This window comes from Microcaecilia unicolor, chromosome 8, assembly GCF_901765095.1.
Source record: "Microcaecilia unicolor chromosome 8, aMicUni1.1, whole genome shotgun sequence".
In the NCBI taxonomy this organism is placed as follows: Eukaryota; Metazoa; Chordata; class Amphibia; order Gymnophiona; family Siphonopidae; genus Microcaecilia; species Microcaecilia unicolor.
Window position 1 is genome coordinate 99,095,054 of NC_044038.1, and position 23,152 is coordinate 99,118,205.

A 23,152-nucleotide genomic window follows, 5' to 3' on the forward strand; every position below is an offset into this window, starting at 1 on the left:
TCCTGTTTGCTGCAGGGCTAAAGGCTGGCTGTGCACTGATTGGAGGAGCAGGGAAAACTGGGTGGGCCTAAGCTGAGATTGGGTGGGCCTGGGCCCACCCAGGCCCACCCATAGCTACGCCCCTGCCACCCACCCTCCCCTAGGACAACTCTTCATTTATGGTCAGTTATTGTAATTAGAGTAACAAGCAATGAGTGCTCTTACAGAGTTTTAAATACATATCATTACCATCTAAGAAGGAAACACTAAATAAATCATAAAAAATATACTATATAAACGAAAAGACACTTTTATATTAGGCTAATATCCTTAACACTGTAGCAAGTTTTAAATTATTGAAAAACTCAAAAACACTAAGATGGAGTCAGCAGTCCAGCAGCGAGAGGGGTGCTATCCAGTCTTTTGCATTGAGTGTCACATGTATGATTATCTCCCAGTTGGTGAGATGTCATATGTGTGTGCCCGATGCAAAGAGCTCCTAGCTCTTAGAGAACATGTCCATTCTCTTGAGTATTGAGTAGCAGACTTGGTGGAGCTGAGGGAGACAGAGAGGTACATAGAGGAGATCTACAGGGATGTTGTAGAGAAATCCCACCTCCAGTCTGGTAGCCCTTGTGCTACCTTGGAGGAGGGAGGTCTCCTAGAAGGAGAGCATCACCCTGGTGAAGTAGGAAGTACTCCTGTAGCCAGGACCTGCCCACCAGGGGTTGTACTATCCTCTCGCACCGAGGATATGTCTCCAAGTGCTGCCCGGGAGGGAAAGGTTAGGACAGCTGTTGATTCGATCATTAGGCATATAGATAGCTGGGTGGCTGGTGCATGTGAGGATCGCCTGGTGACTTGCCTGCCTGGTGTGAAAGGTGGCGGACCTCACGCGTCACCTAGATAGGATTGTAGATAGTGCTGGGGAGGAGTCCACTGTCTTGGTACATGTGGGTACCAATGACATAGGAAAATGTGGGAGAGAGGTTCTGTAAGCCAAATTTAGGCTCTTAGGTAGAAAGCTCAAATCCAGATCCTCTAGGGTAGCATTTTCTGAAATGCTACCTGTTCCACGCGCAGGGCCTAAGAGACAGGCAGAGCTCCGGAGTCTCAATGCGTGGATGAGACAGTGGTGCAGGGAGTAGGGTTTTAGATTTGTTAGGAACTGGGCAACATTCTGGGGAAGGGGGAGCCTATTCCGAAAGGATGGGCTCCACCTTAAATAGGGTGGGACCAGGCTGCTGGCGTTGGCATTTAAAAAGGAGATAGAGCAGCTTTTAAACTAGAAATGGGGGGAAGGCCGACAGTCGCTCAAAAGCGCATGGTTCGGGATAAGGTATCTTGCAAAGATACCTCACAAACAGGGAAGATAGGGTTTCTGGATAGTGAGGTTGCACAACAGACCGTGGTAGGCCAGGTGCCCTTAAATACAACTAAAGATCAGCCTTCCCTGTCTCTCAAGCTCTGGTCCCGCGAATATGCAACAACCAGTTCTTTGTTTCTGAAGCATTCTAAACCCTCCAAAATATGCCAATGTTTGCGGATGGAGCGCGTGATATGTTTGGATAGAAAAGAATATCTAAGGGTACATACCAAGTCTGGTGTCTTCTTTGAACTAGTCAACTGCAGTAGGTCTTCACGTTCTTTTTCTAATGCTTTATTCAATCCACTAGAGATATGTTTTGTTTATTTTCCTTTAGTAATATATGGTCAGCATGGTTACAGACAAGGGAATATCTCTCCTGAATATTACTCGATCCATATGCTTTACTCTGCATGCTAGTACTTATTCACTTATTGATGTATTCAAAATTCAGTAATAAGGTTATTTCATGGAATTTCAGGATCTTATGAGAACAAATGTACACCAGAATATATATTGCTTTCACAATGTGTATTGTTTTTTTTCATTGTTTTTTTCATAAAGCATACTATCTTTGTACGTACAATATTTCGCTTATATATTGTTTATTTATATGTATTTTAGTGTATGTATTTCTTTGCAACATTAGTATTTTAATAAGATTTTTTTCATTGTTGTTTTTTTCATAATGCGTACTATTTCTGTACGCATATTTAACTTATATAGTACTGTTTATTTATATGCATTTTAGTGTATATATATTTTTTGAAACATTAGTATTTTAATAAGAACATTGCAACAAGTGCACACTTTTATATGTTTTATTTTGGATGTTAAAAATGGTTTGATTTCCATATATGTTTGTTGTTTGTTCATACCGTTTATCATATGTTTTTATGCATTTATCTTATACATATTTTTTAATTTTTATTTGTATATGTATGTTTTTTATAGACTCCTGATGCAGGCCTGACGGCCGAAACACAACAGTTGTGTCGAGTCTTTTTTAACAAATAAATAAGCATTTCCAAGATCATTGTCTTCAGGATTTGTTTTTCCGTGGTCAAACATCCCACTTTTACTTCCACTTGAAGTCAGCCACTATTGAAGAGATTAGCAAGGCTGTGACGTAGTCATCTGTCCACACATTCATATCTCATTACTGCCTACAGCAGGATACCCGACACAATAGTCGGTTTGGGCAGTCGATGCTGCAGAATATGTTTGGGGTTTAGAATCCAACTCCACCCCCCTAGGCCCATTTTTGTTCTGTTCCAGGCTGCACTCTACTACTACTATTTAACATTTCTAAAGCGCTACCAGGGTTACGCAGTGCTGTACAATCTAACAAAGAAGGACAGTCCCTGCTCAAAGGAGCTTACAATCTAAAGGACAAAAAACTGCAGTCAATCAAATTGGGGGCAGTCTAGATTTCCTGGATAGAGGTACAATGGTTAGGTGCCAAAAGCGACATTGAAGAGGTGGGCTTTGAGCAAGGATTTGAAGATGGACAGGGAGGGGGCTTGGCATATGGGCTCAGGGAGTTTATTCTAAGTATAGGGTGAGGCGAGGCAGAAAGGGCGGAGCCTGGAGTTGGCAGTGGTGGAGAAGGGTACTGAGAGGAGGGATTTGTCCTGTGAGCGGAGGTTATGGGTAGGAGCATAAGGGGAGATGAGGGGCTGCAGATTGAGTGCATTTGTAGGTTAGTAGGAGAAGCTTGAACTGTATGCGGTACCTGATCGGAAGCCAGTGAAGTGACTTGAGGAGAGGGGTGATATGAGCATATCGGTCTAGGCGGAAGATAAGATGGGCAGCAGAGTTCTGAACGGATTGAAGGGGGGATAGATGGTTAAGTGGAAGGCCAGTGAGGAGTAGGTTGTAGTAGTCAAGGCGAGAGGTGATGAGAGAGTGGATGAGAGTTCAGGTGGTGTGCTCGGAGAGGAAGGGGTGAATTTTGTTGATATTATACAGAAAGAAGCGACAGGTCTTGGCTGACTGCTGGATATGGGCAGAGAAGATGACTCCGAGGTTGCGGGCAGATGAGACGGGGAGGATGAGGGTGTTGTCGACTGAAATAGAGAGTGGAGGGAGAGGAGAAGTGGGTTTGGGTGGAAAGACAATGAGCTCGGTCTTGGCCATGTTCAGTTTCAGGTGGCGGTTGGACATCCAGGCAGCAATGTCGGATAACTCTCAGTTAACTGTTTCTTCGTAGGTCAATCTCAGTTATGTCCTCGCCATTGCGAGGACCAATTGACCTTTTTTGTTGTTTTGAGTGAGCCTGGGGGCTAGGGATACCCCATCAGTGAGAATAAGCAGCCTGCTTGTCCTCGGAGAAAGTGTAGCAGGTATTCTCCGAGGACAGCGGGCTGATTGTTCTCACAAACCTGCCCACCTCCCCTTTGGAGTTGTGTCTTCCCTTGTCTTTGCTTTCTACTAGACTGAGGAGCACACTCACGCTATGGGCGGGAAGACGGTCGTGCATGCGCAGCGCAAGCACATGCGCGCGAGGGCTAGCAAGCTTTGTTGCTAGGAAGATCTCCGATCCTGGGGCTGCCATTGGACATCACCCATCAGTGAGAACAATCAGCCTGCTGTCCTCGGAGAATACCTGCTACAGGTAAGTAAGTTCGCTTTATTTTCAGTTAGATCCCTCTTCCGTGTTCTGAAGGATTTTCTTTTAGCTCTAATAGCTTCCTTCACCTCACTTTTTAACGATGCCGGCTGTCGTTTGGTCTTCCTTCCTCCTTTTTTAATAGACGGAATATGTTTGGCCTGGGCTTCCAGGATGGTATTTTTGAACAGCAACCATGCCTGATGTAAATTTTTGACCTTTGCAGCTGCTCCTCTAAGTTTTCTTTTCACCATTCTTCTCATTTTATCATAGTCTCCTTTTTGAAAGTTAAATACTAATGTATTGGATTTCCTGTGTGTGCTTACTCAAGAGCTTATATCAAATCTGATCATGTTATGTTCACTGTTATCAAGAGGCTCCAACACTATTACCTCCTGCACCAGATCATTCGCTCCACTAAGGATAAGGTAAAGAATTGTTCCTCCTCTTGTTGGCTCCTGAACCAGCTGCTCCATAAAGCAGTCCTTGATTCCATTAAGGAATTTCACCTCTCTAGCATGCACTGATGTTACATTTATCCAGTCAATATTGGGGGTTAATTGAAATAATCTTTTATTATCATGTTCCCCATTTAGTTAGCCTCCCTAATTTCTGATAACATTTCTTCATCTGTCTCTTCATCCTGGCCAGGTATATTTGTAAGGTAGAATTTTTTCCACAGTGTGATCCCTTAATCACTATGGGCCGATATTCAGACCATGGGAGTTAGACCTGCTAACTCCCGCGGTCAGCGCTAAACCCAGATATTCAATGGCAGGCCGTTTCCAGTGACAGGCATCGAATATCTGGTTTACTTTCGGCCAGTTTGAAGATAACTGGCCATGTCGATATTCAGATATGGCCAGTTATCTTCAAACCGGCCAAAGATATTCCAGGATTTCATGTGGCCAAATATGGCTACTAAACCTAATTTTAAAATTGACAGATAGGTGGTTATATCATGTGATATAACCGTCTATCCGCTAGCTGCTAACCAGGGATATTCAGAGGGGATAGCCGGTTATCCCACACTGATTATCTGTGGATAGCCATATATGTGCTATGTAACCAGTCAGCAGCCGTTCTGACCTGTTAAAACACTGAATATTTGAGGGGATTCATTTCTGCCTCCTTCCATATACAGAAAGTTCACTTCTGCAGATCAAATACCTCCTCCAGATCACCTCCTCCATTCCTGTCACAGACTAACTGACGGGGGGAGGGGGACTACAGAACTGTAGGTAGAGGTTTAAATCTCAGAAAAATGTCTAGACATCCTTCTGCCTTCTAGATCTTAATGTAAAATTCTGCTGACTTCTGAAAAAAGCCAGACAACTGGCAATCATCCTCCTCAGTCCTGAATACACCTCACAGGGACCCCTATAAACATTTGGGAGTCTGGTGGTGGGGTAGCAGTTGCAGGGGATAATTTTGGGAGAAATATGTAGGGTGGGGTGTCAGCTGTAAAGGATAGTTTTAGGGGATAGGGCAGAGGGCAGAGTAGTTTTGGAGAATGGAGCTTGGGGCAGTTTTCTGGGTGGTAAGAAACTGTGGGTAGTTTTTTGAGATGGAGCAGTTTGCAGGGTGATGGGACAGTTGCAGAGGTGTAATTTTGAGGGGTAGGGGCTGCTTGCCTCACCAATTTGCTTTATTTATTTTTTACATTTGTATCCCACATTTTCCTACCTATTTGCAGGCTCAATGTGGCTTACATAGTACCGTATCGGCGTTCACCAATTCCGGTATGAACAAATAGATGTGATATTGTGGTAGAATAAACATAGGAAGTCAAATATGTTAGCGTTTAACTTTTTAAAAGGAAGCTATGATAAAATGAGAAGAACGATAAAAAAAAAAACTTAGAGGAGCAACTGAGAGGTTTAGAAACCTACAACAGGCGTGGATGCTGTTCAAAAACACCATCCTGGAGGCCCAGGCCAAACATATTCCACGTATCAGAAAAGGAGGACGGAAAACTAAACGACAGCTGGCATGGTTAAAAAATGAGGTAAAGGAGGCTATTAGAGCTAAAAAGGAATCCTTCAGAAAATGGAAGAAGGAACCGAATGAAGAAAATAAGAAGCAGCATAAAGAATGTCAAGTCAGATGCAAAGCGCTGATAAGAAAAGCAAAGAGGGATTTTGAAAGAAAGATAGCGTTAGAGGCGAAAAATGATAGTAAATTTTTTTTTACATACATTAAAACAGGGTATTCGAGGCCGACAAGTCAAAAAAAACTTAATGAAATATCTGTAAACCTGGAAGACGTAATGGAGCAGTTCTGCAAACTGAAGAGTAGCCGATCTCCTGGACCGGATGGTATTCATCCCAGGGTACTGATAGAACTAAAAAATGAGCTGGCGGAGCTACTGTTAGTGATTTGTAATTTATCCTTAAAATCGAGCGTGGTAGCGGAAGATTGGAGGGTGGCCAATGTAACGTCGATATTTAAAAAAGGTTCCAGAGGAGATCCGGGAAATAATGGACCGGTGAGTCTGACGTCAGTGCCGGGCAAAATGATAGAGACTATTATCAAGAACAAAATTACAGAGCACATTCAAAAGCATGGACTAATGGGACAAAGTCAACGTGGATTTTGCAAAGGGAAGTCTTGCCTCACCAATCTGCTGCTTTTCTTTGAAGAGGTAAACAAACATGTGGACAAAGGTGAGCCGGTTGATATTGTGTATCTAGATTTTCAGAAGGCATTTGATAAAGTACCTCATGAAAGACTATAGAGGAAATTAGAGGGACATGGGATCGGAGGTAGTGTCTTACTGTGGATTAAAAACTGGTTGAAAGATAGGAAACAGAGAGTAGGGTTAAAAGGTCAATATTTGGAGAAGGGCAGTTAGTGGGGTCCCTCAGAGATCTGTGCTGGGGCCTCTGCTTTTTAACATATTCATAAATGACCTAGAGATGAGGGTAACTCGTGAGGTAATCAAATTTGCTGATGATACAAAGTTATTCAAATTAGTCAAATCGCAGGAATATTGTGAAAAATTACAAGAGGACCTTACGAGACTGGGAGACTGGGCGTCTAAATGGCAGATGACATTTAATGTGAACAAGTGGAAAGTGATGCATGTGGGAAAGAGGAACCCGAATTATAGCTACATCATGCATGGTTCCACGTTAGGAGTCACGGACCAAGAAAGGGATCTAGGTGTCATCGTTGATAATACGCTGAAACCTTCTGTTCAATGTGCTGCTGTGGCTAGGAAAGCAAATAGAATGTTGGGCATTATTAGGAAAGGGATGGAAAACAAAAATGAGGATATTATTCTGCCATTGTATTGCTCCATGGTACGACCGCACCGCAAGTATTTTGTGCAATTTTGGTCGCTGCACCTCAAAAAAGATATAGTGGAATTAGAAAAGGTGCAGAGAAGGGCAACAAAGATGATACAGGGGATGGGATGACTTCCCTATGAGGAAAGGTTGAAGAGGCTGGGGCTCTTCAGCTTGGAGAAAAGGCGGCTGAGGAGAGATATGATAGAGGTCTATAAGATAATGAGTGGAATGGAACGGGTCGATGTGGAGCATCTGTTTACGCTTTCCAAAAATACTAGGATAAGGGGGCATGCGATGAAGCTGCAGTGTAGTAAATTTAAAACGAATCAGAGGAAATTTTTCTTCACTCAATGCATAGTTAGACTCTGGAATTTGTTGCCGGGAAAAGTGGTTAAGGCGGTTGACTTAGCAGACTTTAAAAAAGGGTTGGATGGCTTCCTGGAGGAAAAGGCCATAGAATGTTATTGAATGGATGTGGGAAAAATCCACTACTTCTGGGATGGGCGGGACAAATTGTTTGTTCTTTTGGCTACTGTCGGAGACAGGGTGCTGGGCTCAGTGGACCTTTGGTCTGTCCCAGCATGGCGATACTTATGTACTTATGTGTAACAGACTCGTTAGGGGATCTTATGGAGGAAGAGTTAAGTTATGTCCATTCTGAGCTTTGGTTTCATTATGTTGCAGGTATTCAGTCTTTTACGTTGGGTCAGTGGGGTATGCCTTTTTGAATAGCTTTGTTTTTAGAGATTTATGGAAATTTAGGTGGTCATATGTTGTTTTTACGACTTTTGGCAGTGTGTTCCATAGTTGTGCGCTTAAATAGGAAAATCTGGATGCATAAGTTGATTTGTATTTGAGTCCTTTGCAAGTTGGGTAGTGGAGACTTAGGTATGTTTGTGCTGATCTTGTGTTTCTGGTTGGCAGGTATATGAGGTCTGTCATGTATCCCAGGGCTTCGCCATAAATAATTTTATGAACAAGGGTGCAGATTTTGAAAGCAATACGTTCTTTGATTGGGAGCCAGTGTAGTTTTTCTCGGAGGGGTTTGGCACTTTCAAGCTGAGTTTTTCCAAATATAAGCCTGGCTGCTGTGTTTTGAGCGGTCTGAAGTTTCTTTATGATTTGTGCTTTGCAACCCGCATAGATTCCATTGCAGTAGTCTGCATGGCTTAGTACCATTGATTAAATCAAGTTGCAAAATATTTCCCTCAGGAAGAATGGTGTCACGCATTTGAGTTTCCACATTAAGTGAAACATTTTCTTTAGTGTAGATTTCGCTTGGTTCTCTAGTGAGAGGTTCCGGTGGATTGTAACGCCGAGAATTTTCAGGCTGTCTGAGATAGGAAGGGTGTAACCTGGGGTGTTTATGTTTGTGGGTTTATACGTATTGTATTGGGATGTGATGAAGAGACAGTGTTTTTTTTGTGTGTTGAGTTTTAGTTGGAATGCATTTGCTCATGAGTCCATGATGTTCAAGCTGAGCTTAATTTCGTTGGTGATTTCTGCCAGATCGTGTTTGTAAGGGATGTATATTGTGACATCGTCCGCATAGATGAATGGATTAAGGCCTTGGTTGGATAGGGACTTGGCTAGTGGGGTCATCATAAGGTTAAAGAGGATCGGTGATAGTGGTGATCCTTGAGGTACTCCGCAGTCTGCTTTTCACGGTGATGATATGTTTGATTTTGATTTCACTTGATATGTTCTAGTGGTTAGGAATCCCTTAATCCATTTAAGAGTGTTTCCACCAATCCCAAAGTAATCTAGGAGTCTTAGCAGTATTTTATGGTTGACCATGTCGAAACCACTAGACACGTCAAATTGGAGGAGAAGGTGCTATTTCCTGTTTGAATTTAGTTAGGAGAGTAATTAGTACTGTTTCAGTGCTATGTAGGGGGCGAAATCCTGATTGTGATTCATGTAGTATTGTGAATTTGTTTATGTAATCATTCAGTTGTTTGGTTACCATGCTTTCCATTAATTTGACTACCAGTGGGATAGATGCTACCGGGCGGTAGTTGGTAATGTCGTTTGTTTTTTTTCTTGGAATCTTTTGGTATTAAGGTGAGTAGGATGTTGCCTTTTTCCTTAGGGAAGAGACCTTGTTGAAGCATGTAGTTTAAGTGGGATGTGAGGTCTATTATGAAGCAGTGGGGGGGGCGGATTTTAATAGGTAGCTGGGGCAGGTATCCAATTGACAGTGAGTGTTGGAGAACTTGTTAATCCCCTGGGTAACTGTATCGGCGGTGAGGAGAGCGAAGTTTGACCAGGTTCGGTCCGCTGGGTATTCACCAGGGGTTGGGTCCAAACCATTGATGAAGTTTGTTGTCCTGAGGTAGAGTTTTGCTTAGGTTTGCAATTTTTCGTTGAAGTATTTAGCAAGATTGTCTGCAGATGGGATGTCAGTATTGGTTGTGGTGACCGGCATTGTGTCTAGTAATTTGTTCATGAGTTGGTTTAATTTCTTCGTGCCTTTGTAGTCCAATCCTATTTTAGTTTTATAGTATGACCTTTTGGTCTGTCTTATTGCGTATTTGTATTTTCTTTGTGTTTGTTTCCATGCGTTGAGTGTGTGTTCATCTTTTATTTTTTTCCATGCGCGTTCGAGTTTCCTGGATTGTGTTTTTAATTTTTTCAGTTCTTCATTGAACCACAGTATCGAGTTATGTCTGCATGTGGTTCTCGTTCGTAAGGGTGCTATTTCGTCTAATATGCTTCTGCATGTTTTGTCCCATTCTGATAGGTAGTATATGGAGTCCGTTTGTTCATCTAATATGCTTCTGCTTCTTTTGTCCCATTCTGATAGGTAGTATATGGAGTCCATTTGTGTTGAAGTCATGAATAAAAATTTTGATAAAGGTGAGCTGGTTGATGTAGTATATCTTGATTTTCAGAAAGATTTTGACAAAGTTGTTCATGAAAGTTTCATGGGATAGGAGGCAATGTTCTTTTGTGGATTAGGAATTGGTTATGGGACAGAAAACAGATGGAGGGGTTAAATGGCAATGTTTCTCAATGGAAGAGGGTAAATAGTGGAGTACCACAGGGATCTGTACTGGGACCGGTGCTGTTAAACATATTTATAAATGATCTGGAAATCAGAATGACAAGTACGGTGATTAAACTTTCAGATGACACAAAATTACTTAAAGTTGTTAAAACATATGTGGACTGTGAAAAATTGCAGGGAGACCTTAGGAAATTGGAAGACTAGGAATGCAAATGGCAGATGAAATTTAATGTGGACAAATACAAAGTGATGCACATTAGGAAAAATAATCCAAACCATAGTTACCTGATGCTAGGGTTCACTTTAGGAGTCAGCACCCAAGAAAAAGATCTATGTGCCATTGTAGACAATACGCTGAAATACCCAATGTGAGATGGCAGCCAAAAAAGCAAACAGGATGATAGGAATTATTAGGAAAGGGATAGTAATACCTCTATGTTGCTCCATGGTGTGACCTCACCTTGAGTATTGTGTTCATTTCTGGTCGCTGTATCTCAAAACAGATATAGTGGAATTAGAAAAGGTTCAAAGAAAAGCAACCAAAATGATAAGGGGGATGAAACTCCTCTCATATGAAGAAAGGCTAAAGAGGTTAGGGCTCTTCAGCGTGGAAAAGAGACGGCTGAGGGGAGGTATGATTGAAGTCTACAAAATCCTGGGTGATGTAGAATGAGTAGAAGTGAATCGTTTTTTTACTCTTTAAAAAGCTCAAAGACTAGAGAACACTTAGTGGTCCTTTTACCAAGCTGTGGAGAAAAAGGGCCCTGCGCTAATGGTGGGGGCCATTTTTCCACAGCCGGTAAGAGCCAAAACAAAATGGCCATGTGGTGAGAATTCTTACCGTGTGGCCATGTGGCAGGGAGCCCATACTGCCACCCACTGAAGTAGTGATAAGGGCTCCCGTGCTAACCCAGTGGTAACTGGGCAGTGCATAGCGATGCCCGATTACCACCGGGTTATTGCTGCACAAGCCATTTCCGGGGTTCCCCTCCCCCCCAGAAATGGTACATGCTCAGGGCAGGACTACCGCCAGTGACTGCGTTGGGCCGGCAGTAGTACTGGAAGAGTGAGCGGTAAGCCCGCATTGGGCTTATTGCTGGACTGTAAAAGGGCCCCTCAATGAAGTTACATGGAAATACTTTTAAAATAAATCAGAGGAAATATTTTTTCACTCAGCGATTAGTTAAGCTCTGAAACTCGATGCCAGAGGATGTGGTAACAGCGTTTAGTGTATGTGGCCTTAAAAAAAGGTTTGGAGAAGTTCCTGGAGGAAAAGTCCATTCTCTGCCATTGAGGTAGAAATGTAGAAACCACTGATTGCCCTTGGATTGGTAGCATGGAATCTTGGTATTATTTGGGTTTCTGTCAGGTACTTTTGACCTGCCTTGGCCACTGCTCGAAACAGGATACTGGGATAGATGGACCAATGGTCTAAGTCAGTATAGCTATTCTTATGTTCTTATGTTTGAAAGAATTTGGATTTCCACATTTTTAACTGCCTTGCCTTATTCTCATAACTGCTACATGTCACTCACGTTTCTATGCTACAGAAGGTGAAACTTCTTTTTTCATAGAAATGCATTGGGCTATATTTTTGTGGAGTCATTTTTCTGATTTGACCCATATTTTAAGTCAATGTGTCTTTTACTAGTTTCTCTCATATTATCAAATGTAATCTCAATCCACTAATTTTTCTGTGCTACAGAAGCTGGTCAATCTGACCCAGTTTCAAGCATGTGTCTTTTCACTGTTTTTTCTCTTATGATGTACTGTTTCATCCTATTTTCTTAAATTTTCAGAGAGTTATTTTGCCCTTAGACATCCATTTTTACTTCTTTTGTATAATTCTTTCCAAATCTGTTTGGTTGAAATGAATAAAAATTGGTGTTGGGTAAATCATAGGTTGCTTAAATTGCTTCTGGAACTCTTCCTTTGATCTTCCCCCTACCTCATATGCACATCCCTAGGGTCCAAAGAGATAGAAGCACTGCCTGACTACACAGGTGCTGATCCAACGCCAGTACCATTTTTGAGTACTATCCATAAATCAAAATAGTGTCATCCTTGAGTAATCTTGATCTATTTCTTTCATCAACTTTATTCTTAAGCTATTTAGAGCTAGACTAAAAACTCATTTAATGTTGCATTTAACACAGACTAGCCAAGCATTCTCCATCCTTGCTCCCCCCCCCCCCTTTTTTTCCTGATACAACATTTTGGTGACTGTGACTATGATCATTTCTGATTGAATGTATTCTTTAGTCTTATTTTGGTTGTACAGTACAGTCTCGATTATCCAAAGTAAATGGGACAGACCCATTGTTGGACATGTGAAATGTCAGATAATATAGAAAACATTGCATAAACCCCTCAAACAATGCATAAACTACATAATTTTCCTGAATTTTCAAAAATTGCTCTAAAACAAAGATTTTTAATAGAAATAAAGGAAATGATGTAACCGTAGGAGGGGGGCTGTCAGAAGTGCCGGATGGTTGGATCACCAAAGTTCGGATAATTGAGACTGTACTGTATCTCTCCTATTTCATTATGGAGTTCTTTTCTGCCTTTTATATCTATTTATTTTAATTGTAAATCACTTTGACTTGGCTGTTTCCAACTTAGGCGATACAGCAAATGTTTAAGTAAACATAAACATTCTTATGTCCTGGGAATTGTTGTGAGGTGGCTTAGTGGATTTGTATTTAATAAGGATGCACAATTCATCAATTAAAAAGGCAGTTGTGAAGATGTCTTTGTGGCATACATTATTGTGCAAATAGCAATTTTAGATCATTTGTGAGTCTTGCTATGGTACATACTGACACCCCAAATGTTTTATCTCATTTAACAGTGAATATTATTCAGAAGGTATTGTATATATAGGTTATGACTACACGGAATAACAGATATTTTGGCTGCTCTGGAGATATGCATCATGTAAGTAAATGTTTTTACCGGGTTTTTTCCTTTGTATCTTTTATGACACTCATTTTATAAGCCCTATTCATGTTTGAGATGTTCATAAACTGACACTTAAAATGTTTATCTTGCATAAATGTTTGTCCCCATTTTATAAAGCAATAACCTATTACTAATAATACAAGGGTTACAGATAGCTATAATTAGTCACATTGTATCATCTACTCATTAATTCCATTAATTATATAAATTCTCAAAATATCGCGCTAGTTTCCTCTTTAAACATTAATTGCATCAAATATCCCAACTCAACCCAGTAGATCTCACATATTATTCCATACAATTGATAACTAACATTTCATCTACCTCAACTATATAAAATGTTTTCACAGGATACATCAAATCCACAATAAACCATCACAGATCTATAAATCTGCTCTGATGTTACATAACCATGTCCCAATAAACAACGTCCAATATCCAATCAGTAGAGAATTTCAAAGATGAAAAACACAACGTTCACAGATGAAGAATCAATGTGCAACAAATGAGTGAACAAATGTTCCGCTGCAGACTCAGTCCCGACCACCAACAGATGTGAAATCTTCACAGCTTCCAATTCTTATTTGGAGATCATTTAGGGTTGACCTGTTCCTTTCATCCAACATCCAACCAACACTCTGGTCTCAACACAGGCTGTGTTTCATTTTTTCTTCATCAGGAGACTTTTCACAAATAACATTGACAATTACTCACATTCTAATGCAAGCACCCTACAACTAATAATAAAAAACAGATGTTTTAACAATACCTTTAACAGCCCCATTAGAGCATTAGAGATATTCCTGGGTGTACCAGATGCTCTAATGACCTATGTAAAGTACCAATGCACATATATTACTATCCTATGGGTCTGATTTTATACCAGAATGCCTACATGAGATGTCCAAAAAAGTACCTATTTTACAAAGGCAACACAGGCAGCTAGACCCAGTCTCTATGATGCGCAAATGTCAGTGCATACAATTATACCTGTTCTGAAGTTCATGTAAGGGAAGGGAGGGAAATGGAACTTGATATACCACCTTTCTGTGGCTTTTGCAACTACATTCAAAGTGGTTTACATAGTATATAGTAACATAGTAGATGACGGCAGAAAAAGACCTGCATGGTCCATCCAGTCTGCCCAAGACAAACTTATATGTGTATACCTTACCTTGAATTTGTACCTGTCCTTTACAGGGCACAGACCATATAAGTCTGCCCAGCAGTATTTCCCGCCTCCCAACCACCAGTCCCGCCTCCCATCATCGGCTCTGGTACAGACCGTATAAGTCTGCCCTCCCCTATCCTAGCCTCCCAACCACCAACCCCTCTTCCCCTCACCTGCTCCGCCACCCAATTTCAGCTAAACTTCTGAGGATCCATTCCTTATGCACAGGATTCCTTTATGCATATCCCACGCATGTTTGAACTCCGTTACCGTTTTCATCTCAACCACCTCCCGCGGGAGGGCATTCCAAGCGTCCACTACCCTCTCCGTGAAAAAATACTTCCTGACATCTTTCCTGAGTCTGCCCCCCTTCAATCTCATTTCATGTCCTCTCGTTCTACCGCCTTCCCATCTCCGGAAAAGATTCGTTTGCAGATTGATACCTTTCAAATATTTGAAGGTCTGTATCATATCACCCCTGTTCCTCCTTTCCTCCAGGGTATACATGTTCAGGTCAGCAAGTCTCTCTTCATACGTCTTGGAACGCAAATCCCATACCATCCTCGTAGCTTTTCTTTGCACCACTTCCATTTTTTTAACATCCTTCGCAAGATACGGCCTCCAAAACTGAACACAATACTCCAGGAGGGGCCTCACCAACGTCTTATACAGGGGCATTAAAACTTCCTTTCTTCTGCTGGTCACTCCTCTCTCTATACAGCCTAGCAATCTTCTAACTACGGCCACCGCCTTGTCGCACTGTTTCATCGCCTTCAGGTCCTCTGATACTATCACCCCAAGATCCCTCTCCCCGTCCGTGCCTATCAGACTCTCCCCGCCTAACACATACGTCTCCCTTGGATTTCTACTCCCTAAGTGCATCACTTTGCATTTCTTCGCATTGAATTTTAATTGCCATATGTTAGACCATTCTTCTAGCTTCATCAGATCTTTTTTCATGTTTTCCACTCCCTCCGGGGTGTCCACTCTGTTGGAAATCTTGGTGTCATCCGCAAAAAGGCAAACTTTACCTTGTAACCCTTCGGCAATGTCACTCACAAATATATTGAACAGAATCGGCCCCAGCACAGATCCCTGAGGCACTCCACTACTCACCTTTCCCTCCTCCGAGCGAACTCCATTCACCACCACCCTCTGGCGTCTGCCCGTCAACCAGTTCCTAATCCAGTTTACCACTTCGGGTCCTATCTTCAGCCCGTCTAGCTTATTTAAGAGCCTCCTGTGGGGAACCGTGTCAAAAGCCTTGCTGAAATCTAAGTAGATTACGTCCATAGCACGTCCTTGATTTAATTCTCCTGTCACCCAGTCAAAGAATTCAATGAGATTCGTTTGGCACGATTTCCCTTTGGTGAAGCCATGTTGTCTCGGATCTTGCAACTTATTGGCTTCCAAGAAATTCACTATCCTTTCCTTCAGCATGGTTTCCATTACTTTTCCAATAACCGAAGTGAGGCTTACCGGCCTGTAGTTTCCAGCTTCTTCCCTATCCCCACTTTTGTGAAGAGGGACCACCTCCGCCGTTCTCCAATCCCTCGGAACCTCTCCCGTCTCCAAGGATTTATTAAACAAGTCTTTAAGAGGACCCGCCAGAACCTCTCTGAGCTCCCTCAGTATTCTGGGGTGGATCCCGTCCGGTCCCATGGCTTTGTCCACCTTTAGCTTTCCAAGTTGTTGATACACACTCTCTTCCGTGAACGGTGCTCTATCCACCTGGTTCTCAGGTGTACTTTTGCCAGTCCCTCTCGGTCCTTCCCCAGGATTTTCTTCAGTGAAAACAGAATAAAAGTATCTATTTAGCAAATTGGCTTTTTCTTCATCATTTTCTACATAGCGTTTCGTTGTATCTTTTAGTTTCACAATTCCCTTTATAGTCTTTCTCCTTTCACTAATATACCTGAAGAAGTTTTTGTCTCCCCTCCTTACATTTCTAGCCATTTGTTCTTCCGCTTGCGCCTTCGCCAGACGTACCTCTCTCTTGGCTTCTTTCAGTTTCATCCGGTATTCCTCCCCGTGTTCCTCCTCTTGAGATTTTCTATATTTCTGGAACGCTAACTCTTTAATATTTATTTTCTCAGCCACTTGCTTTGAGAACCATATCGGTTTCCTTTTTCTCTTGCTTTTATTTACTCTCCTTACATAAAGGTCTGTACTTATTTGTACCTGGGGAAATGGAGGGTTAAGTGACTTGCCCAGAGTCACAAGGAGCTTCCATGGAAATCGAATCAAATTTAGTTCCCCAGGATCAAAGTCCACTAGGCTACAAAATTGTCCATGTACCTTATGGAGAGGGGGAGGTTATTCTACTACAGGACACCTCCATTTAGACACTCGCAGAATGGACAGTAGGAGACTATTCTATAATGGCACTTGGGTGCCTATGTGGAGGAGTGGAGGAGTGGCCTAGTGGTTAGAGCAATGCTCTTGCAATCCAGAGGTGACTGGTTTAAATCCCACTGCTGCTCAGTGGCGTACCAAGGGCGGGGCGGTGGGGGCGGTCCGCCCCAGGTGTCAGTGGGTGGGGGGTGCTCCGCTGGCGCTGCAGTCAGCCCTCATCTCCTGCCACCTACCTTTAAAGAAAAAGGTGTGAAGTGGCGTAGCAGGCAGCGCCTCGCGTCTGCCCTGCTTGTAAATGAAGTAAATCTCCATTCTCCTCGTTGTCGTTGGGCCTTTACTTACTGGGTCCCGCCCTCCTCTGAGGTAACTTCCTATTTCCGCGAGGGCGGGACCCAGTGAGTGAAGGCCTAACGACGACAAGGAGAATGGAGATTTACTTTGTTTAAAAGTAGGGCAGACGCAAGGCGCTGCCTGCCACGCTGCTTCACAGCTTTTTCTTTAAAGGCAGAGTGGTGGCAGGGGACGAGGGCTGTCCTCTCTGGACAAAGCTGGTGGTCGGTTCAGGGGCTCAGATGGGAGAGGGGGGGTTTCAGATGGGAGAAGGGGAGTGGAGAGGGGGCTTCTCAGATGGGAGAAGGGGGTGGGGGCTTCTCAGATGGAGTGGAGCTGAAACTGGGGGCTGAAAAGGGGGGGCAGGTGGGAGATGTGGGCTGGGGCTAGAACTAGGGGCAGGTGGGATAAGGGGGGCTGGAACTAGGGGCTGAAAAAAGGGGCAGAGAGAGAGAGGGGACAGATCTTGGATGGATGAATGGATGGATGGATGGATGGATGAATGGATGGATGGGGGGGAGATGGACGGCAAATGGTGAATTGAAGGAGCAGAGAGAGAGCAGACAGTGGATGGAAGAGATAGAAAGGGCAGATTGTGAATGGAAGGGGGAGGGATAGAGGGCAGATGTGCATGGAAGGGGCAGGGAGAGAGGGCAGACATTGGATGGAAGGGACAGCAGAGAGGGCAGACACTGGATGGCAGGGAAAGAATGAAGACAGATGCTGGATGGAAGGAAGACAGTGAAAAGAAGATGAGGAAAGCAGAAGCAAGAGACAACAAACTGTAAATAAAATACATATTTTTTTTTTTTTTTTGCTTTAGGATAAAGTAGTATTGTAGCTGTGTTAATAAATGTTTATAATAGAACATGTAAATAAGGTAATCTTTTTATTGGACTAATTTTAATAAATTTTGACTAACTTTCGGAGAGCAAAACCCCCTTCCTCAGGTCAGGATAGGACACTGTAACAGCACTATACTGTATTGATCTGAGGAAGAAGGTTTTGGCCTCTGAAAGCTAAATGCATTAGTCCAATAAAATGGTATTATTTTATTTTCTATATTTGTTTTAGTTCTATTTATTAATTTGTAAAGTGGTGATTGATATTTGTTAGTTTTTTTTCAAATTTACATCTGCTGTCTTTATATTTTGCACAGTACTAGGGGACATTTTCTGTTTCTGTGGTGTTGCATTGTATGCAGTGTGGCATCTTGGGGGTTCAGTTTAATTTTTGTCTAAATAGAAAGTTTATGATTACTTATTCTATAGTGGATTGGGGTGTATCTGTGTTTGTGAAAAAGACATGGCTTTCAGTTGGCATTGCCTGTGCAGGATTGACCATCTGTACTATTCTGTCTGGTTTCATTTTACAATAGGTGAATTGATGTTCTAGGGCTCACTGTAGTGTTTAAGATGCTTTCCTTTTCCTTGTGTGACTCGTAGAAATGACAGCTTATGGTATGGTAGAATTGCTCTATAGGTCCTGAGTGTTTTGTATTCTCGGTATGCCTAGTACTGGATTTTGGAGGGGGGTGTTAAAAAATGACCGGCCCCGGGTGTCAACTACCCTAGGTACGCCACTGCTGCTGCCCATTGTGATCTTGGGCAAGTCACTTAACCCTCCATTGCCTCAGATACAAACTTAGATTGTGAGCCCTCCTGGGACAAAGAAATATCCAGAGTACCTGAATGTAACTCACCTTGAGCTACTACTGAAAAAGGTGTGAACAAAATCTAAATAAAATAAATAAATAAATAAATAAATATGTACTGTTATAGAAACTTGCATAAAATGCCATTGGGGCACCTATCATTTTTACATCTGCAGCTACACCAACCATGGTCTAAGTTTTCCCTCTGATCTGTCCTACCACCTCTGACATCTTTTTCTTTTTCTGTTTCTGCTTGGGAAGGAAAGCTTCAGACCAGGCCTCAGGCAATGTATGTGCAACACTGCCACTGCCTGGTACAAACAGAAGACCACCTTTAAGGCAGGGGCGTATCTGCATGGGGCCTCAGGGGCCTGGGCCCCCGCAGATTTCGCCCTGGACCCCCCTACCGCTGCCAACCCTCCCCCTCCGTTGCTCGCCTACCTTCGCTGGCGGGGGACCCCAACCCCCGCCAGCCGAGGTCCGCGTTCTCCTGCCGCTGCCGGCTGCCTTTAAAGAATTCCGTCAGCTGGCGGGGGACCCCCAACCCCCGCCAGCCAAGCCGAGGTACTTTCATTTTTCCACTGAAGCTGGCGCCGACGAAAGTTTCTTTTGAGTCTGACGTCGCTGCACGTTGTACGTGCAGGACTTCAGACTCAGAAACAGAATGAAGCTGTTTCTGAGTCTGACGTCCTGCACGTACAACGTGCAGCGACGTCAGACTCAAAAGAAACTTTCGTCGGCGCCAGCTTCAGTGGAAAAATGAAAGGACCTCGGCTTGACTGGCGGGGGTTGGGGGTGCCCCGCCAGCTGACGGAATTCTTTAAAGGCAGCCGGCAGCGGCAGGAGGACGCGGACCTCGGCTGGCGGGGGTTGGGGTCCCCCGCCAGCGAAGGTAGGCGAGCAACGGAGGGGGAGGGTTGGCAATGGCAGCGGCTGGGGGGAGGGGGATCGGCAATGGCGGCGGCGGCGGGGGGGTGGCTATAATGTGCCCCCTCACTCTGGCCCTGGCCCCCCCTACCGCCGCAGTTCAGATACGCCCCTGCTTTAAGGTAGACTGGCTGGGGGAGGGGTAATGTTCAATTGCAGGTGGGAAGAAAGATGCTAGATCATGCTGAGGTTTAGAAGTGGAAGAGAGCAGAAGAGATGTTTGAAGGCAGCAGGAGAAACTTTAACATAATTCATTTTTTTTCAATTGTGGTTACTAATTAATGCATTAATCACAGAGTTAAGTGCAATTAACTGCAGCTCTACTCTTTACACGTATACTCATATGTTTTATAAAATAGACATGCACATCCCAACTCTGTCCCTACTGTACACTATATCACTGGTAGTGCATACATATGTCATACATTTGAATATGCCCTGTCTTGTCATAATGAATACTTATACACATATGTAATGCCAGGCAATTTCATAAAAGTTCCCTTTCTGCATTTAATGCAGCCAGAAAAACCTTTATAAAATAAGAATACTTCTTGTATCTGGTCTACTAACAATTCCTGGAAGGATAATGAGAAAGATGTCCAAGTATAGAATATGTAGATTTGATGTAGATTTATTTATTTATTGACTGATTTGAAATGCACTATCTGCCTTTTTGAAGAGATTTAAATCAAGGCAGTATACAACATGTATAGTTTGATAAAGACAATGTACATTGTAGTAACAGTATAATAGTAAAATTACCAAATCAGAGATGGATAGTAATGAAGTACATGTATTTTATTACAGTACTTAAGTACAATTGGCAGTAATTTTACTTGTAACAAGTTACATTTTTTTGTCATACTTTGTACTTGTAACTCATTACAAGTAAGCTATACATTTGCACTTAGTAACGAAGTACAAGTACATAAGTATTGCCATACTGTTTCCAAAAGTGGCCAATCCAGATCACAAATACCTGGCAAGATTCCAAAAAAGTACAAAACATTTTATGCTGCTTATCCCAGAAATAAAACAGTGGATTTTCCCCAAGTCCAATTTAATAATGGTCTATGGACTTTTCCTTTAGGAAGCCGTCCAAACCTTTTTAAACTCTCCCCTCGGTCATCTAGCAGTCCAACCGATTCTTTTGTCGGCTTCCTGCTTTTAATATACCTTAAAAAAAATTTTGCTATGTTTTTTTGCCTCGAACGCAATCTTTTTTTAAAATTCCCTCTTTGCCTTCCTTATCAGCGCTTTGCATTTGACTTGACATTCCTTATCCTGTTTCCTATTATTTTCAGTTGGATCCCTCTTCCAACAACAGTGTTAGAAGAGGGAATTGGTTGTTAAAATGTGCAAAAGTTGTGCACAGAAACCGTGTTTTTACCAAGTATACTTGGCATGCACCCTACTTTATTTGCACTGGCCCCATTCAGCTTTTGGCAAAAACTAGCCTTTGGACCAGCAGAAGCCAAGCCTGCCTTGTCTTCCCCTGATACCCCTTTTCTCCGGGCTCAGCTCTAAAACAGATAGGGAAGGCTCTACAAGCAAAATTCACAGACCCTATCTAGCCCATTATATGGGCTGAAGCCAGTAGGTGGAGATTGCCACCATTTTCGCTTCCCCGAAACAATAGCAAAAGATTACTAGAAATAAGGGGCTTCCTATATGTAGATATATAATTTTTTATTTCATGATATTTATATCACCACAGCATAAGATATTATTGTAGCTAGTAGAAACAGCAGTTATAAACAGGCCGCTACCTGTTAGGTCACGGAGCTACTAGCTCCGTAGACACCGATGACCCCAACAGCCAGGAATTGGCTGTTATCGAATCGCGCGAGGCAAACCGTCCCACTGGAGGATTCGGATGACCAGCGGTGGTCCGCGGCCGAGCTCAGCTGACTCTCGGCGGTGCCGGTGGCCAGACTGAGCGCCTCGTGGCAGTACCGCGGTCGGTCAACCAGCCAAGTTGCGGCGGGAGTCCTGAGCCGTGTGGCTACACCGGATGCTCGGGCAAGGCTCCCCACCGATCCCCCTCACTAACCCTTCCCCATGCCTGTCGATCCAGCACGGGTGAGCGGGCAGGCAGCCCGGGGCTGATCCTGGCTGTCTGCTGCCACGTGGCTGCGGCCTATCCCCTTCGCCGTCGCCCATCCGGCGGCCCGCGTCTGCTGCACTGGTCGTGCCCCGAGGTCCTGTGCGCTGCAGCCGTGCTCCCTGCCGGAACGGCCTGGGCACGGATCGCGGACCACGGGACCGGGATCCATCCTGCGGTGGTGTCGGGGTGCGACTTGTGTGACCGGGCCGACAGGAGCGGGACAGGAGCTAAGAGGAGGCCGAGAGGAGGCAGAGTCCATCAACCCCAGCTTGTTCCAGCCCGCCCATCCAGCGACCTATGCGACCGGGCCGACGGGGGCAGGGACAGAGGCCGAGGTGAGGCAGAGTTCCACTGGCACTGGCCTGTTCCAGTCTGCCAACCCGGCTTTTCCCTGCCTGTCCAGTCCATCTCTTCCAGCCACCCAATCCAGTTTCTCCCTGTTGCACCAGTCCGCCTGATCCAGCTTCTTCCTGCTTGTTCAAGTCCACCTGATCCGGCTCTCCCTGCTTGTTCCAGTCCGCCTGATCCGGCTCCTGCCCGCTTGTTCCAGTCCGCCTGATCCAGCTTCTTCCTGTTTGTTCCAGTCCGCCTGATCCAGCTTCTTTCTGCTTGCTCCAGTCCGCCTGATCCGTCTTCTCCCTGCTTGTTCCAGTCTGCCTGATCCAGCTTCTCCCTGCTTGCTCCAGTCCGCCTGATCCAGCTTCTTCCTGCTTGTTCCAGTCCGCCTGATCCAGCTTGTTCCAGTCCGCCCGATCCTGCTCTCCCTGCTTGCTCCAGTCCATCCTGCTTGCTCCAGTCTGCCTGATCCAGCTTCTTCCTGCTTGCTCCAGTCCGCCTGATCCAGCTTCTTCCTCCTTGCTCCAGTCCGCCTGTTCCAGCTTCTTCCTGCTTGTTCCAGTCCGCCTGATCCAGCTTGTTCCAGTCCGCCCGATCCTGCTCTCCCTGCTTGCTCCAGTCCATCTGCTCCAACCTGTTCCAGTCCGCTTGATCCAGCTTCTCCCTGCTTGCTCCAGTCATTCTGCTCCAGCTTGTTCCAGTCCGCCTGATCCAGCTTCTCCCTGCTTACTCCAGGCCTTCTGCTCCAGCCAGCTTGCTCCAGACTGCCTGATTCAGCCTGTTCCAGTCCGTCTGCTTCAGCTTGTTCCAGCCTGTTCCAGTCTGTCTGCTTCAGCTTGTTCTAGTCCACCAGCTCCTGCTTCAAACCATTCCAGCTTGTTCCAGTACTGCTGCTGTGCTCTTCACCGCACTCACCTGCTCCTGCCTGCCTGCTGCCCAATCCACCTGCTCCTGCCACTCAACCTGCCTATTAGCCAATCACCTGACTGACTACCACCCACCCTGAAACCTGCCTGCCTCCCAGCCCATCTTCCTACCAACTCATCACT

General features: G+C 44.1%; 1 protein-coding gene across 3 annotated transcripts in view; it reads left to right on the forward strand.

Moving 5' to 3' along the window:
• LOC115476928 (IgGFc-binding protein-like) overlaps positions 1-23,152 on the forward strand; it is a 920,282-nt gene that overhangs the window by 873,286 nt on the left and 23,844 nt on the right. The window contains exon 30 of one of the 3 annotated variants that reach the window (XM_030213515.1): positions 13,114-13,199. The exons of the other annotated variants lie outside the window; for them this stretch is intronic. Within the exon in view, the coding sequence (XP_030069375.1) occupies positions 13,114-13,165 (52 nt within the window). The 3' untranslated portion in view covers positions 13,166-13,199. The remainder of the gene's footprint in view (positions 1-13,113; positions 13,200-23,152) is intronic. 3 annotated transcript variants of the gene reach the window in all.